The sequence below is a fragment of the Delphinapterus leucas genome, chromosome 19 (assembly GCF_059928025.1).
Source record: "Delphinapterus leucas isolate spDelLeu-1000000601 "Yukka" chromosome 19, BTC_Dleu_Yukka2, whole genome shotgun sequence".
Taxonomy (NCBI): Eukaryota; Metazoa; Chordata; class Mammalia; order Artiodactyla; family Monodontidae; genus Delphinapterus; species Delphinapterus leucas.
Window position 1 is genome coordinate 24,788,534 of NC_143147.1, and position 13,516 is coordinate 24,802,049.

Below are 13,516 nucleotides of genomic sequence, written 5' to 3' on the forward strand. Positions count from 1 at the left end.
TTTATATTTTTGTTTTGAGCTCACGATTTTCTCCCTTTCAGACTTTCCATTCCTATTCCCAGATGTCATGTCTGCTTCGTCCCTGCCCTGGGCTCAGGCTCTGGAGAGCCCCTGTGTTTTCAGAAACCTGGGCTGTCACTTGAAACTCTAGACTTGCCAGTTGACACCCTGGAGCATAGGGGACCAGCATCAATCCCTGGAAGCTTCTCTGAGCATAGGATGGCAAGTTGGAAGGGATCCTGCAGATCACATAGGCCAGTATCCTTATTACGTAGTGGGAAATAGGCCCAGAGAGGCATAAGGTCTTACCAAGGTAACACAGCTGGTTGAGGTCAGACCTGGAGCTAGAACTCAGGTCTCTTGACTCCTAATCCAGAGCTTTCTCTACTTGCCCACCCTGCCATCACCTCCTATGGCCCTGGGTCAGAATCCCCACCAATGACCAGGTCTTGGCCAAGGGCCTGATCAGAGGGTTCTGCCATGTTTATACTTTAGCATCATAGAGTAGCAGTAGGGGTACCACTAGTGTCTGTATGGTGTCCATCGCCTCTAGATGTGAAAGCTCTTCATCCTACCAATGACATGCCTTTGAGAAAATCCACAACCACTTCTCTGAGGCCTGGTTTGTTCATATATACAACGAAGATGATAATATCCACCTCACAGTGTGGTTGAGAATTACGCGCAGAGCCTGACACACAGTAGATCCTCAGAATATGCCCACCTGACACCAGGAGGGTCTCCTCAGAGCCTTGCCTGTGTCCTTCTCCTGGAGTTGCTGAAGGAATCCCTAAACTAAGTCTTGAAACTAAGACTTGGCTGTGCTGGTAAGCTCTGCAGACATCTGCGGTGCTGTTGTCTGGCTCTGTTGAAATGTTAATGTTGCATCCATACCAAATATAACCCCCTGAACCATGTGTACACATCCTTCCCCATTCCAAACTTCCCCTTTTTTGGGGAGCCAAGTTCGGTGGGGACCCTCGGGCTGTGAGTGTGAGGCAGGGGTGTCAGTGTGTGTCTTTCTTCCCCCAGCTTGTGCCCCTCATCACCAGGAACTACCTCAAGCAAGGCTTCATGGAAAAGACTGGTCCAAAGGTATATCCTCCACTCCCAGGGAGATTTTCATGGCCCCTGTCCCAGTAGGCGGTAGGGCAGAATTTGGGAGGTGGGAAAATGGGGAACCAGGGGCAGAGAGGAGGGAGGAAGGAGAAGTAAATGGATGTTTGTGAGTTCCGGGGCTGGAGGACCAAGTGGAGACCAGGTGGCTGGAGTGTGGTCCAGCATGGCTGAGGTGCTTCTCCCTGTAACTGGGCATCCTCCCGCTTTATCAACATCACCATTAGCTTCTGTCCTCTTAACACCATCTAACTGATCCTACTCTTGGGAAAGCATAGCTGAAAAAGGACTCCTTGGGGGACAGCTTTTGACTTTCCAGAACCCTTGTGTGTTCTGTGCTGGGGCCCTACCAGGACCGTTCAAGTGACGCAGGGACGTGATCAATCTGAGAGAACACACCTATATATACCCATGCTTGGGTGCCCAGCTGCATGCTGGTGGGGCGAGGCTCAAAGTCAGAAGATGGAGATGGTAGGGGGTTGTGACGGGCGGAAGCAGGGAAAGGAGGAGGGAAAGGGAGAAGGAAAGGAAAAGTAGAGGAGCTCCCTAAAAAAGAACCCCAAAGCGACAGCATTCCAGTGCGTTGTGGGTTTTTTTGCTTGTTTGTTTGTTTTTAAGATGTAATATGCTGACAGGATGCTTGTTAAGATGACAGTGAAAGGTGTTAGGCAATCAGGGTAAAGAAAGCCTCAGGCAGCTGGAAAACTTGTAAAAGGGTTGCAGGTTCTCTTCCTTCACCAGCTGGTGGCACCGCCCTCCCTGTGGTTCTGGCCAGGGGCTTTCCTTCCCCTGACCTAGGATAGAATTTGGCCAAGGCCAGCACTTTCAGAAGCGCTGAGCAGTAGCCACTTCTGATTTCCCAGCTTCCTTTTTCTGAGACTTCTTGTCCACAGCCTGAGAAAGGGGTAAAATGCTTCTTCCAACCCACGCAGGCAGCACCTGGAGGCAGCAGGGCGAAGCTGGGGCTGGGGGAGGGGGTGGGATGGGTGGGGGAGAGATGGGGCAGAGCCTGCAGAGCTCTAGGCCTGGGGAGGGGCGCTGGGGTGTGCGACTGCGGGGCTGGGACCCGCTGGCTCCCTTGGCCTGGCCTAGGCTGGCCCTCTGACTTCTGTCCCCACCGCCTGGCCGAGCCTGGTACGAGGTTCCCTTTTTTGCAGCAGAGAGAGCCTTTCAAGAAAAGGTGGTTTGCCCTGGATCCCCAGGAGCGGAGGCTGCTCTATTACAAGAACCCGCTGGTAAGAGCCACTGCCAGCCCCGCCGCTGTGCACCTGCAGGCGGAGGTGGGGTCAGTGCTGGTCGGGAGCCATGGGGAAGCGACAGGGCTGGAGAAACCCAGCCAGAGGCACACCTCCATCGTCACTTGTCTCTACGTCAGTCTTGTGCATGAAGCTGTGCTCTCCCTCACCTACAGGAAGTCCTTTATGTGTGTCCAAAATGCTGCCGATGTATCAGTAGCTAAGACAGATGTTTCCCGGCAGGACTCTCTTCCAACCGGAGGCTGTGGAGTGTAGCAGTTGGGAGTGAGGGCTCTAGAACTCGGCTGTCTGGGCTCCGGTTCCAGCCCTGCCACCTTTAGGGGTGCGCTCTGGGCAGAGCACTCAGCACTCCGTGCCTCAGTTTCCTCCCCCAGAAAATAGGCTTCATAACACTGCCTCCCTCAGAGGCTGCCGTGAGGATGATCACATGAGTTACTACGTGTAAAGTACTTGAATTCATGGTGCAGAGTTAACTCTCTGTAAATATTAAGTATCATTTAAACAGATGCCATGTGTGATGTCTTTTATGGTTTGAGCCTTTTAAATTCTGGGTCCCAGCCGAAATCCCCAGCAGAAGCCCCACCCAACACACACACCTCTTATTAAAATGGACCTGGGGGGCTGTCAGGCCTGCAGGTGGCCCTCAGCCCCAGGTGTGGCCTCTGACGACCTGTGTCTTCTATTTTCAGGATGCCTTTGAGCAGGGCCAGGTATTTCTCGGGAGCGATGAGCAGGGGTACCAGGTGTATGAAGATCTGCCTAAGGGCATCCGAGGGAATCGCTGGAAAGCCGGCATCACCGTCGTCACCCCGCAGCGGAGATTCATCTTCACCTGCCCCAGCGAGAAGGAGCAACGCGAATGGATGGAGAGTTTTCGGGATGTCCTCTCCCGCCCCTTGACACCCCTCAACCTCCTCAGTAAGATGCAGGGCTTGTTCCTTTGGCTGAGGGCAGCAGGCAAAAAGGGGCTTCTTCACTTGGGTTCAGCTGTGAGCCCTGAAACTGGGGTCACGGCTCCCGACTGCCCTCTTTCCATTTTCTTCTCTTTCTGCCAAAGAAAAGTTCAGACAGTGCACATTATTGCCAGGGAACCCTCTCTGTCCACTCTTAGTTCCTCTACCAGGAGCCTTTCTCTAGCCACGTCTGGAGGAGTTTCGCTCTGGCAGAGATGTCACTTAGATCCGCTTTTCTGCCCTGCTCAGTCCAGGAGCCTAGCAGCCTCTCTGTCCCTCCACCCTCTGCCCCTGAGTCCCTTTTCTCATGAGAAAACTCTGGCCTGTTATTAAGGTCACAGCACTGGGCAGCTCCTGGGATTTTGGACTACTCCCCGCTCATAGAGGGAAGGCTATTTTTAGGGCTCTTCTTTTCTCTGGGTCCTTTCATGTGTCTGCCCCTCTCCTGCTCTTCCCCTTCACCCCAGATGTGTCACAAGCAGGCTTCCCCATCTGCAGACAGCCCCGTGAAAGGAGGGGAGACATTCTGAGCCAGAGCAGGAAACTTCTGGCCCAGGGCCTGGCTTCTGGGACACCAAGGAGAAGCTCTTTGTTTGGAAAAGTACAGTCTGAGCAAGTGACCCCACGCAGCCCCTTTGGAGGAACCCTTGTGCCCTTTGAGTCTGACCAGGATAAACACAAACTTGCTTCACTTTCCGAAATCCCAAGGCCAAAGAGCCTCAGACATGGGCTCGGAAGTTGTTAGTGAGGCAGCTGGTGCTTTTTTCCTCTGGGGGCCTGTGTGTCCGAGTCTCTGTTTTTCTCCGTTTCTGTGTCTGACTCTCTGCTTTTCTCTCCTTCTCTGGTGTGTGTGTCCCCTCTGTCTGTCACCTTTTCAGTCTGTTTTTGATTCCTGGTCCCTCTATCATTGTCCCCCTGTCCCCCTGCTGTCCCTGCCCTCCAGTGGGACTGCATTGGCATGGCCACGCCCCCAGCCCTCTTCTTGTTCCCCTTTTGCAGCTGCATCAACAGAGAGTGGCTACAGCAGCAGGTGACCCACTGGCCAGCCAGCGCACCTGGTGGGAAGGAGAAGTTTCCACCTTGGCCTTGGGGGCCCCGCAGGAGTGCCCCACAGTCGGCAGCTATCACGGGCTGTGAACTCTGCCAAGACCGAAGCTTTGGCCTTTATCTGCCGGCTCTCTGGGCTTCCCTGCTACCCAGCTCTGGGGGTCTGAGGATCTGGTAAATGTCCTCAGGGCCCAGGACATCTGAAATGAAGGCACTGCAATGGAAAGGCACCCACGGCATCACACAAGTGGCATGCTTGCTGAAAACAAGAATAGCAACAACAAAAAGTTAAATCTGAAACCAACCATGAGGAAACAATCAGACAAGTCCACATTAGAGAAACTCTGCAAAACAACTGGCTGGACTCTTTAAGAATGTCAGTATCATGAAAGGTCAAGTAGTCTGGAAACTGTTCTAGGTTAGAGAAGACTAAAGAGACATAGCGACAAAATGCAATTCATGATTCTTGATTGGATCCTGGATTTAAAAAAAACAGTTATAAAGGAAATCATTGAGATAACTGGGGATATTTGAATATGGATGTATATTAGCTAGTAATATTGTAACATCGTGATGATTATGCTGTATTTGTGCAGGAGGATGCTCCTGATCTTAGGGGATATGTGCTGAGGTGTTCAGGGGTAAAATGTAATCATGTCTACAACCGACTTAAATGGTTCGGAAAAAAATGTGTATGTGTACATGTGTACATATAGAGTATATACATAGATATAGTGTGCGTGCATTTATGTATGGAAGACAGGAAGTGCGTGTGTATACACACACGCATGCATACACGGGGAGAGAGGGAAAGCGGGCCACTGTGCAAAATGAATCTAGATGAAGTATAGCTGGATGTTCATTGTCTAATTCATGTAAATTTTCTATAGGTTTGAAAGTTTTCAAATTTAAAAGTTGGGAAAATTTTTTTTTTAAATCCACTTTTCACTCTTCAAAAGTAGTGGGTTTTCTACATGAATCGAAAATGTTCCTGGGAGAGTTCTACCTTTGTGCACATTTTAGAAGAAATAAAAGCCCAGATAAGGGCTTCCCTGGTGGCGCAGTGGTTGAGAATCCTCCTGCCAATGCAGGGGACATGGGTTCGAACCCTGGTCTGGGAAGATCCCACATGCCGTGGAGCAACTCAGCCCATGCGCCACAACTACTGAGCCTACACTCTAGAGGCCGCGAGCCACAACTGCTGAGCCTGTGCGCCTAGAGACTGTGCTCCGTAACAAGAGAAGTCACTGCAATGAGATGCCCACGCACCACAACAAAGAGTAGCCCCCGCTCGCCACAACTAGAGAAAGCCCGTGGGCAGCAACGAAGACCCAGTGCAGCCAAAAATAAATACATTAAAAAAAAAAAAAGCCCAGATAATACAAACAAAAACACCAATGTCCCCATTGACCATCCGTGCACTCTGGAAGGAAGCTGAGAAAGCAACTCAGCTGGACCCCAGGACAGAGAGCTATCCAGCCCGAATGCCGGGTCTGGCCCTGCCACTAATGAGACTGCTGGAAAACTCACTTCCCTACCTCTGTGCCTCGGTTTTTCTCTTTCAAATGAGGAAGTTGTACTAACTACTGAAATTCAATGGAAGCAACAAGTATTTTTGAGCACCTCCCGGGTGCCAGGCTGTGTGCCGAGCCCTGGGTACAGGCAGGAACCAGATGACGTGGTCCCCGCTGTCAGAGATTTCAGCCTGCTGGAAGGCAGCCTGTACATGGGGCAGGACAATGAGACCAGTGTTCCGAAAGGGGAAGTGGGGCTGCTGTGAGACGTGTGGCAATAGGGTTCACCCTAACTGACGGGAAGAGGGGAGACTCCTTCCTCTCCAGAAAATGACGTTGAAGTCGAAACCTTAAATTGTTTAGAGGTTAGTCAAAGGGAAGATGGCCAGGAAAACACTCTAGGTTGAGGGAAGAAAATGTTCAAAGGCTCTCAGATGGGAAAGAGGAACTGAAAGAAATCTCAAGTGGCTGAAATGTTAGAGAAATAGATCACCCAGGTCTCTGCTCTGTGATTCTTTGTCCCTTCGAGTGACGTGGAGAAAGACATTGAGTGTTTTCATTTCAGTGGAGACCCAGAGGGTTGGGAGGGTCTTTAAGACAGTCTCTGCTCTTTATGGGATTTTCCTTTGATCCCCCAATCCGCGGACAAGCAACGTCATCGGGGTGTCTTTCCTGAGGCTTCCTGACTGCCCAGATGAAGACGTGGTTGCTTTCTCTTCTGGCTCCTAAAGCACCTTGAAAATGTTTTTCAGCACCTGCTGGGTTGTATATTAAGGGTCGATCTACTTGTCTGCCTTTTTTTTTTTTTTTTAACATGACCCATGAGCTCTGTTGACTGTACTCTGTTAAGTTCTGAGAATGACAGAATCAGTAAAGGCATAGCTCCACCTTCAAGGAACTTATAGTCCAGAGGGGAAGAAAGAGAAGTAAACAGGCAATAACAAAACAACTTGAAGAGGCAAATTGGCATTCTTAGGAGTCCCTCAGCGGGGCAGAGAACAGACACAAGAGATGGAGACAAAGTCCCAGTGAAATGGAATGTCTGGTTTTGGTTGGTTTCTGAGGCCTAGTTGAATCGGTCTTTGGGTTGCCCAAGGATACTTCTGTACTCTTACATTAAATCCTCTTCTCCCTTTTGACTTATTAGTACAAGGAGATTTCTGTTACTTGAATCGGTCCTGACTAATGAAGTTCTCCAAAAGAGGTAATATCTATGCTGAGTCCTGTAGAAGGTACTTGGGTTGGGGTGGTGGTGGGGGAGACAGAGTGTGTACAAAGGCCCAGAGACAAGAGAGAACATGGCCTGTTCTGGAAATTACAAATAATTGAATATGGCTAGAGCACAGATTGTTGGGGACAGGAGGGGGGTCAGCTTCCAATAATGATGGAGGAGCTCATATCAGAACATCCATTCCACAGATAACAATTAGAAACTCTGTACAGATTATAATGAAAATTATCTGGAGGCCTTGGAAAATAACCTAAAGCATGCAGAGAGGAGTTGGCACTAGGAAGCAAGGAATGGCAGGGGTGAGTTTCTCATTTTTTCGCTTTTCACCTGATGGCAGGCCCCAGTCAGTGCCTCAGGGGGCACTAAAATTCTGATGGAAACCTGCAGTCTTACTGGTTGAAAAATAGAGGACAGAGTTTAGGGCAACTTTAGCAGCAGGGAAGTCTTGGAGAAGAGGGCTACAGAAGGGGAGCCCTGAATTCTATTATCTGCCTGCTCTCTGGAGGAACATAACAGAATCCAGATGTTTGACGTTCATAATATCAGGATGCAACCCTAAATTAGTAGACATATGAAGAAAAAAGAAAATATGAATTGTACTCAAGAGAAAAAAAATCAGTGGAAACTGATTCCAAGATGCCCCAGATATTGGAATTAGGCAAGAATTTTAAAGCAGCTATTATACCTATGCTCAAGAAGTAAAGGAAAATATGATCATGATGAATATACGGATATGAAATTTCAATGGAGAAATAGAAACTATAAAAAAGAGCCAAATGGAAATTCTAGAACTAAAAAATACAATATGTGAAAAAAAAATTCAGCTCAACAGTAAATTGGAAATGACTGAGAGTCAGTGAACTTGAAAATATATCTATGGTAATTATCCATTCTGAAAAACAGGGGGAAGTAAAGGATTGAAGAAGTAAAAAGAGAGGACTTCCCTGGCGGTGCAGTGGTTGGGACTCTGAGCTTCCACTGTAGGAGATGTGGGTTTGATCCCTTGTCAGGGAACTAAGATCCCACATGCCATGTGGCATGGCCGAAAATTAAAAAAAAAAAAGTAAAAAGAAAACCTCAAAAGCTCTAATTTACATGTTATTGGAGTCCCAGAAAGAGAGAAGAGAGAGGTATTGGGGCAGAAGAAAATATTCGAAAATATATTGATTGAAATGTTTTTAACTTTGGTGAAAAACATGTAGAGACTCAAGAAGCTTGGCAAACTTCAAGTGTTTAGAATAAATACAAAGAAAACTACATTCAGGTACATTACTGCCAACCTGCTGAAAACCAAAGATAACAGATTTTGAAAGCAGCCAGAGAAAAGTGATACATTACATACAAGGAAATGTTGTTTCTTATCAGAAACAAAGAAAAAAATGGACTTCCCTGGTGGTTCAGTGGTCAAGACTCTGAGCTTCCACTGCAGGGGGCGCAGGTTTGATCCCTGGTCGGGAAACTAAGATCCGCGTGCTGGGTGGGGCAGCCAAAAATAAAACCCCAAAACAAAAACAAAACAGAAACAAAGGAGGCCAGAAGGTGGAAAGACCTCTTTAAAGCGCTAAAAGAAAAAAAAAAATCAGAACTCTAGAGAAAATATCTTTCAAGAATAAAGGATATGTAGATCTATATCTATCTGTAGAGAGAGCAAACAAAAAAAAAACTTCAGAAAAAGAATAAAGGCAAAATATCACTGAATTGTACACTTAAAAATGATTAAAATGGTAAACTGTTTATATTTTACCCCCCCAAAAAAAGTGCAAAAGGCAGATTTTATTCTTAAAAAGGCAAACAAAAAAAGATATTTCTGGATAAAGATAATTGTACGTTTCTGACAGAACTGCAGTATAAGAAATACTAAAGAAAGTTCTTTGGGGTAAAAGAAAATGATACCAAACAGAAACTCTGATCTTTAGGAAGCAATAAAGTGTAATGGAAGTGGTAAAGATATAAGTAAATATAAGACTGCCTATTTAAAGCAAGAATTACATGGGTTATGGTTTATACCATCTATAGAGATAATGTATATGACAACTACAGCATGAAGGCCTGGAGTAAATGGAACTCTACACTTTCAAGCTTCTTATATTTTACATGAAGTGGTACAAAATTAGGTCTACATAGATTGTGAAAATCCAAGGATGTATACTGTAATCCTTAAAACAACCACTAAACATATAATGCAAAGAGGTATAGCTAAAAAGCTAACAAGGAAATTAAAACAGAATTTTAAAAAGCATTTGATTAACCCAGAAGAAGGCAGGAAAGGAAGACAAAATGAATATGAAATAGATGAGACAAACTGAAAATAAAGAACAAAAGGGAGACCTTACCATATCAATAATTACATTAAATATTAGTGGATTAAACAGTTAAATTAAAATGCAAGATTGTCAGAGTGGATAAGGAAGCATGACCCAATTGCATGATGTTAAAAAGACATTTTAAATCTAAAGACATAGATAGATTGAAGTTATAAGTGTGGAAAAACATATACCATGCAGACAGTAACAATAAGAAGGCTGGAGAGGCTATACGGAGATCAGATAAAGTATTTTTTCATGACAAGGAGTAATATCAGAGATAAAGAGTGATGTTTCATAACAATAAAATGTGTAATTCATCAAAAGACACAACAATCATTGATGTGTATGTGCCTAATAATACATCTCCAACGTATGTGAAGCCAAAATGGACAAAATTTAAGGGAGAAATAGACAACCATGAATCAAAAAAGAAATCACATGGGAAATTAGAAAGATTTATAACTGAATGATAATAAAAATAAATGTCAAAATTGAAATGATGCAGCTAAAGCACTAATTAAAGGGAAAGGCCTAAGAATCAATGACCTACGGCTGTACTGTCTAATATGGTAACAGTAGCCACACGTTGCCATTGAGGATTGAGATGTGATTAATACAACCAAGGAAATGAATTTTTAATTTTACTTCATTTCATCTAATTTAAAATAATTTAAATTTAAAATAAAAAACTGAGGGAGTTCCCTGGTGTCTAGTGGTTAGGATTCTGCACTTTCACTGCCATGGCCCAGGTTCAATCCCTGGTCAGGGAACTGAGATCCTGCAAGCTGCGCTGTGCGGCCAAAATTTAAAAAAAAAAAAAAAGTAAAAAATAAAATTAAAAACTGGAGCAGTGTAAGATATTTTTTCTTCAAACACAACTTAGTTGTTTTGGTAAGACTTATATTTTAATTTAACCATTGCAGTGCATAAGATATTATTTCAGTTGTGGAAAAAAATTTAATGATGAGGAAAAGACTAAAAACTAAATTTTATAAAAAGTGAAGTGTCTTCACTTAAGCTGCCAAACAATTACCTGTAGAATATGATGTTTTTTCCTAATAATGTCAAAGATCAGCTGATTCAAAATGTGAAAAAATGCAGGCACTTTTCTTTAGTTTTAGGTGAGTTGTGTAATACAAGACTAACAATGAATAATTTGGGTAAGTTTTGTTTCAAAGGACTTTTAAATTTATGAGGAAATATCAATCCACTGCCTAAAAATCAAACTGATGGTGTAGATATTTTTGAGTCTTTTACATCTGTAAGAGAAGAATTTCAGGTAGATATGGAAAACCTAATTTTTATTGTGACAGATGGTTCTTTAGCTATGTTAGGTCAAAAATTCAAATACTGAAATTTTAAAATAAGAGGCTAATGATTCTCTTATGATTTTGTTCCATTGTATGACACAAAGTCAAAATATTTATGTTCAGTTTTCTGAAACAGACTATGAAAACTGTCATGGATACAGTTGTTAAAATTGTTCAGCATGTACATGTAAATGCCAGTCTATAGAACTGTTGCAAGAAATGGAAGACAATTCAGTTATCTCATATTCTTTGCCAATGCTTTTGGTTGAGTTCTGGACAAGTTTTACAATTATTTAGTGTACTCTTAATTTCAACTCAAGATTTTCTTGAAACCAAAGGAATGCTTGCAAAATAGTCGATAATCAAAGACCTAAGGCAGTGTGATTATGTTTTCTCACTGATATCCCACTGCATATGAATGAGCTAATTTTGAAACTCTAAGGAAAGGTTAATTTGTGACTTAGCTAAGCAGCTACAAGAACTTATGTTGTGATGAAGACATTTAATAATACAAATCAGTAGTAACAATTTTATACACTTTTCTAATATGAATCAATATGCAGAACACTTTAATTATAATCAGTAGTAACATGTAAATTGTCCAAAAATACTATAAGAAAAATTTGTAGGACACTTTATTGATATTGAAGTTGCTCTTAAATTTATGCACTACCCCTTTGAAATAATACTGAGTTTACACTAGACTTCATGAATTTATTCAACTTGGAGAGGCACAGTTTTCAAACTAATATGCTTTTGCTTTAAAAGAGTTAAATCAATTTTCCCCAAAAGATGAAACAGTTTTGTCAATACAATGTGATATTAAATGGTTTGTTTTCTTACTGTTGAGTTTTGAGAGCTCTTTGTGGATCTGGATACTAGTCCTTTGACAGATATAGGATTTGCAAATATTTTCCTCCAATCTGTAGCTTTTCATTCTTTTAACAGTGCCAGTGTAGCCTTTTTTAAGTCAAGGCATTGAGGTCAGGGTTTGTGACTTCCTTCGTTTAATGATGATTTTTGTTGGTGACAAGGTTTGGCATTAAAAACATGTTTTGGCTTATATTTGGGTGTTTTGTAGAGTGGAAATAAGGGTGAAGTATGTCTTGTGAAAATTAATAAAGGGAAACCTCACTAAACTGGAGTCAGGAGGCCAGAAGGGGGAAGCTCTATCATGTACATACCACTCCACATCAATACAGATCCTAATAGGAAGAGAAGTACCTTGCATCTCCAGCAGGAAGTGACACTACATTACTTCTGCCAGCAGGAGGAAGAAAAAATTTTTTCCTTGCCTGGCAATAGCTCAGCCAATAAAAAGCCACTGTACTTCAAACTCCCAATTTCCTCCAAAGGACCTTTTGTTTCTAGAAGCCCCTCCCAACGTCCCCTTCTTCTCTATAAAAGAGTTTCCTGTCCTTTGCTTAACTGGACTCGCATGTGGCTCACCATAGTTCCATGTCCTGAATTGCAATTCTTTGCTGCTCCCAAATAAACCCGTTTTCCTGGTAAAATTAACTGTTTGTTCAATTATTTTAGGTTAGCAGTTTACTGACTTCTGTCTTCCCCTGACAAAATATGCTTTGTCCCTTAAGGAATCCAATGAGAGCAAAGCAAAGAAAGGAGCACTCAGAATATATTAATGGCAGTTGCACACAAACTCCTTTCCCATCTAACTTAGCATTAGAACTCAGCATCACAGGAACGTGTATTAACACATCTACTTGAATTTAACAGTGATGTCAGATTCTCTGATAGAAAATGAGTCTGATTTGACGGGTTTGACTATGAGAACTGGCACCTCCAGTTAGATTCTGTCGCCCATATTTTGCATGTATTGAATGAGCTAAATTTGCAACTCCAACCTTTTGAAGGAAATATATTTCAAGCACTTAAGACAAAAGTACCTTTCCAAAAAAAATTAAATTAACAAAAGTGTATTTAAATGAACAATATTCTTATTTTCCCAGCCCTTTCTGAGTATATCAGGTTAAACAAAATGCCTCCAAGTAAGAGTAACTGGTATAACTGATAGTAGTTTGATAAACCTTGGTAAAGTCCTTTTAGCCTACCTCACAGAAAATAAGAAAGTGGATAATTCTAATGACTTTTGCAACGCAGGTGGTTTCAAATTCTCTGCTTTCAACAAAAAATAAAGGAAAATCTAATCAAGTTGTCAGCTGAGAAATTATTAAAAATGATTTCTGGTGATGAATCGCTATTATTTTTTTTTGCATGTATAGATACAGTCATTCCTTAGTATCTGCATGGGGTGAGTCCCAGGAGCCCCGTGGAGAACAAAATCCTTGGATGCTCAACTTCCTGAAATGAAATGGCATTCCATGCAAGGTAGGCTGAATTTATGGACATGGAACCTGCTGATGTAGAGGGCTGACTATATTTCAGAAAGTGTTCAATAAAGTGTGTGGCATCTTGTCATCTATTTATATATGCGAACAAGGTTTTTCAGCATTAGCATTTATTAAAAAAATAGAATTTATTGTTGAACCTTGTCTAATTCTAGGGTTAAGTAATGTTCATCACTCATGTAACTCAATAGCAAAACCTCCCACAAGTAATCCAATTAAAAAATGGGCAGAAGACCTATGTGTATATATATATATGAACGTTATTCTGCCAAAAAAAGAAAAAAAAAGAAAAAGAAGAAGAAAATCCTACCTTTTGTGACAACATGGATGGAGCTTGAGGGCATTACGCTAAGGGAAGTAAGTCAGACAGGGAAAGACCAATACTGTATGATCTCACTGAAGTGTGGAATCTAA

The 13,516-nt window shown here is 43.0% G+C and overlaps 1 protein-coding gene across 9 annotated transcripts in view; it reads left to right on the forward strand.

The window, feature by feature from the left end:
- Positions 1-13,082, forward strand: part of ADAP2 (ArfGAP with dual PH domains 2) — a 31,624-nt gene extending 18,542 nt beyond the window's left edge. For 3 of the 9 annotated variants that reach the window (XR_016388914.1, XR_016388910.1, XR_016388917.1), the window contains 5 exons: positions 1,033-1,095; positions 2,274-2,351; positions 3,062-3,290; positions 4,325-7,416; positions 12,977-13,082. Coding sequence is in view for 1 of the 9 variants with exons in the window: in XM_022595840.2 (XP_022451548.1) it covers positions 1,033-1,095; positions 2,274-2,351; positions 3,062-3,290; positions 4,325-4,359 (405 nt within the window). In the remaining 8 variants the exon portion in view is untranslated. Of the gene's footprint in view, positions 1-1,032; positions 1,096-2,273; positions 2,352-3,061; positions 3,291-4,324; positions 11,797-12,976 lie in introns of those variants that run through there. The other 6 variants (XR_016388911.1, XR_016388913.1, XR_016388912.1 and 3 more) reach the window with 6 other exon arrangements.
- The last annotated feature ends 434 nt before the right edge of the window (positions 13,083-13,516 follow it).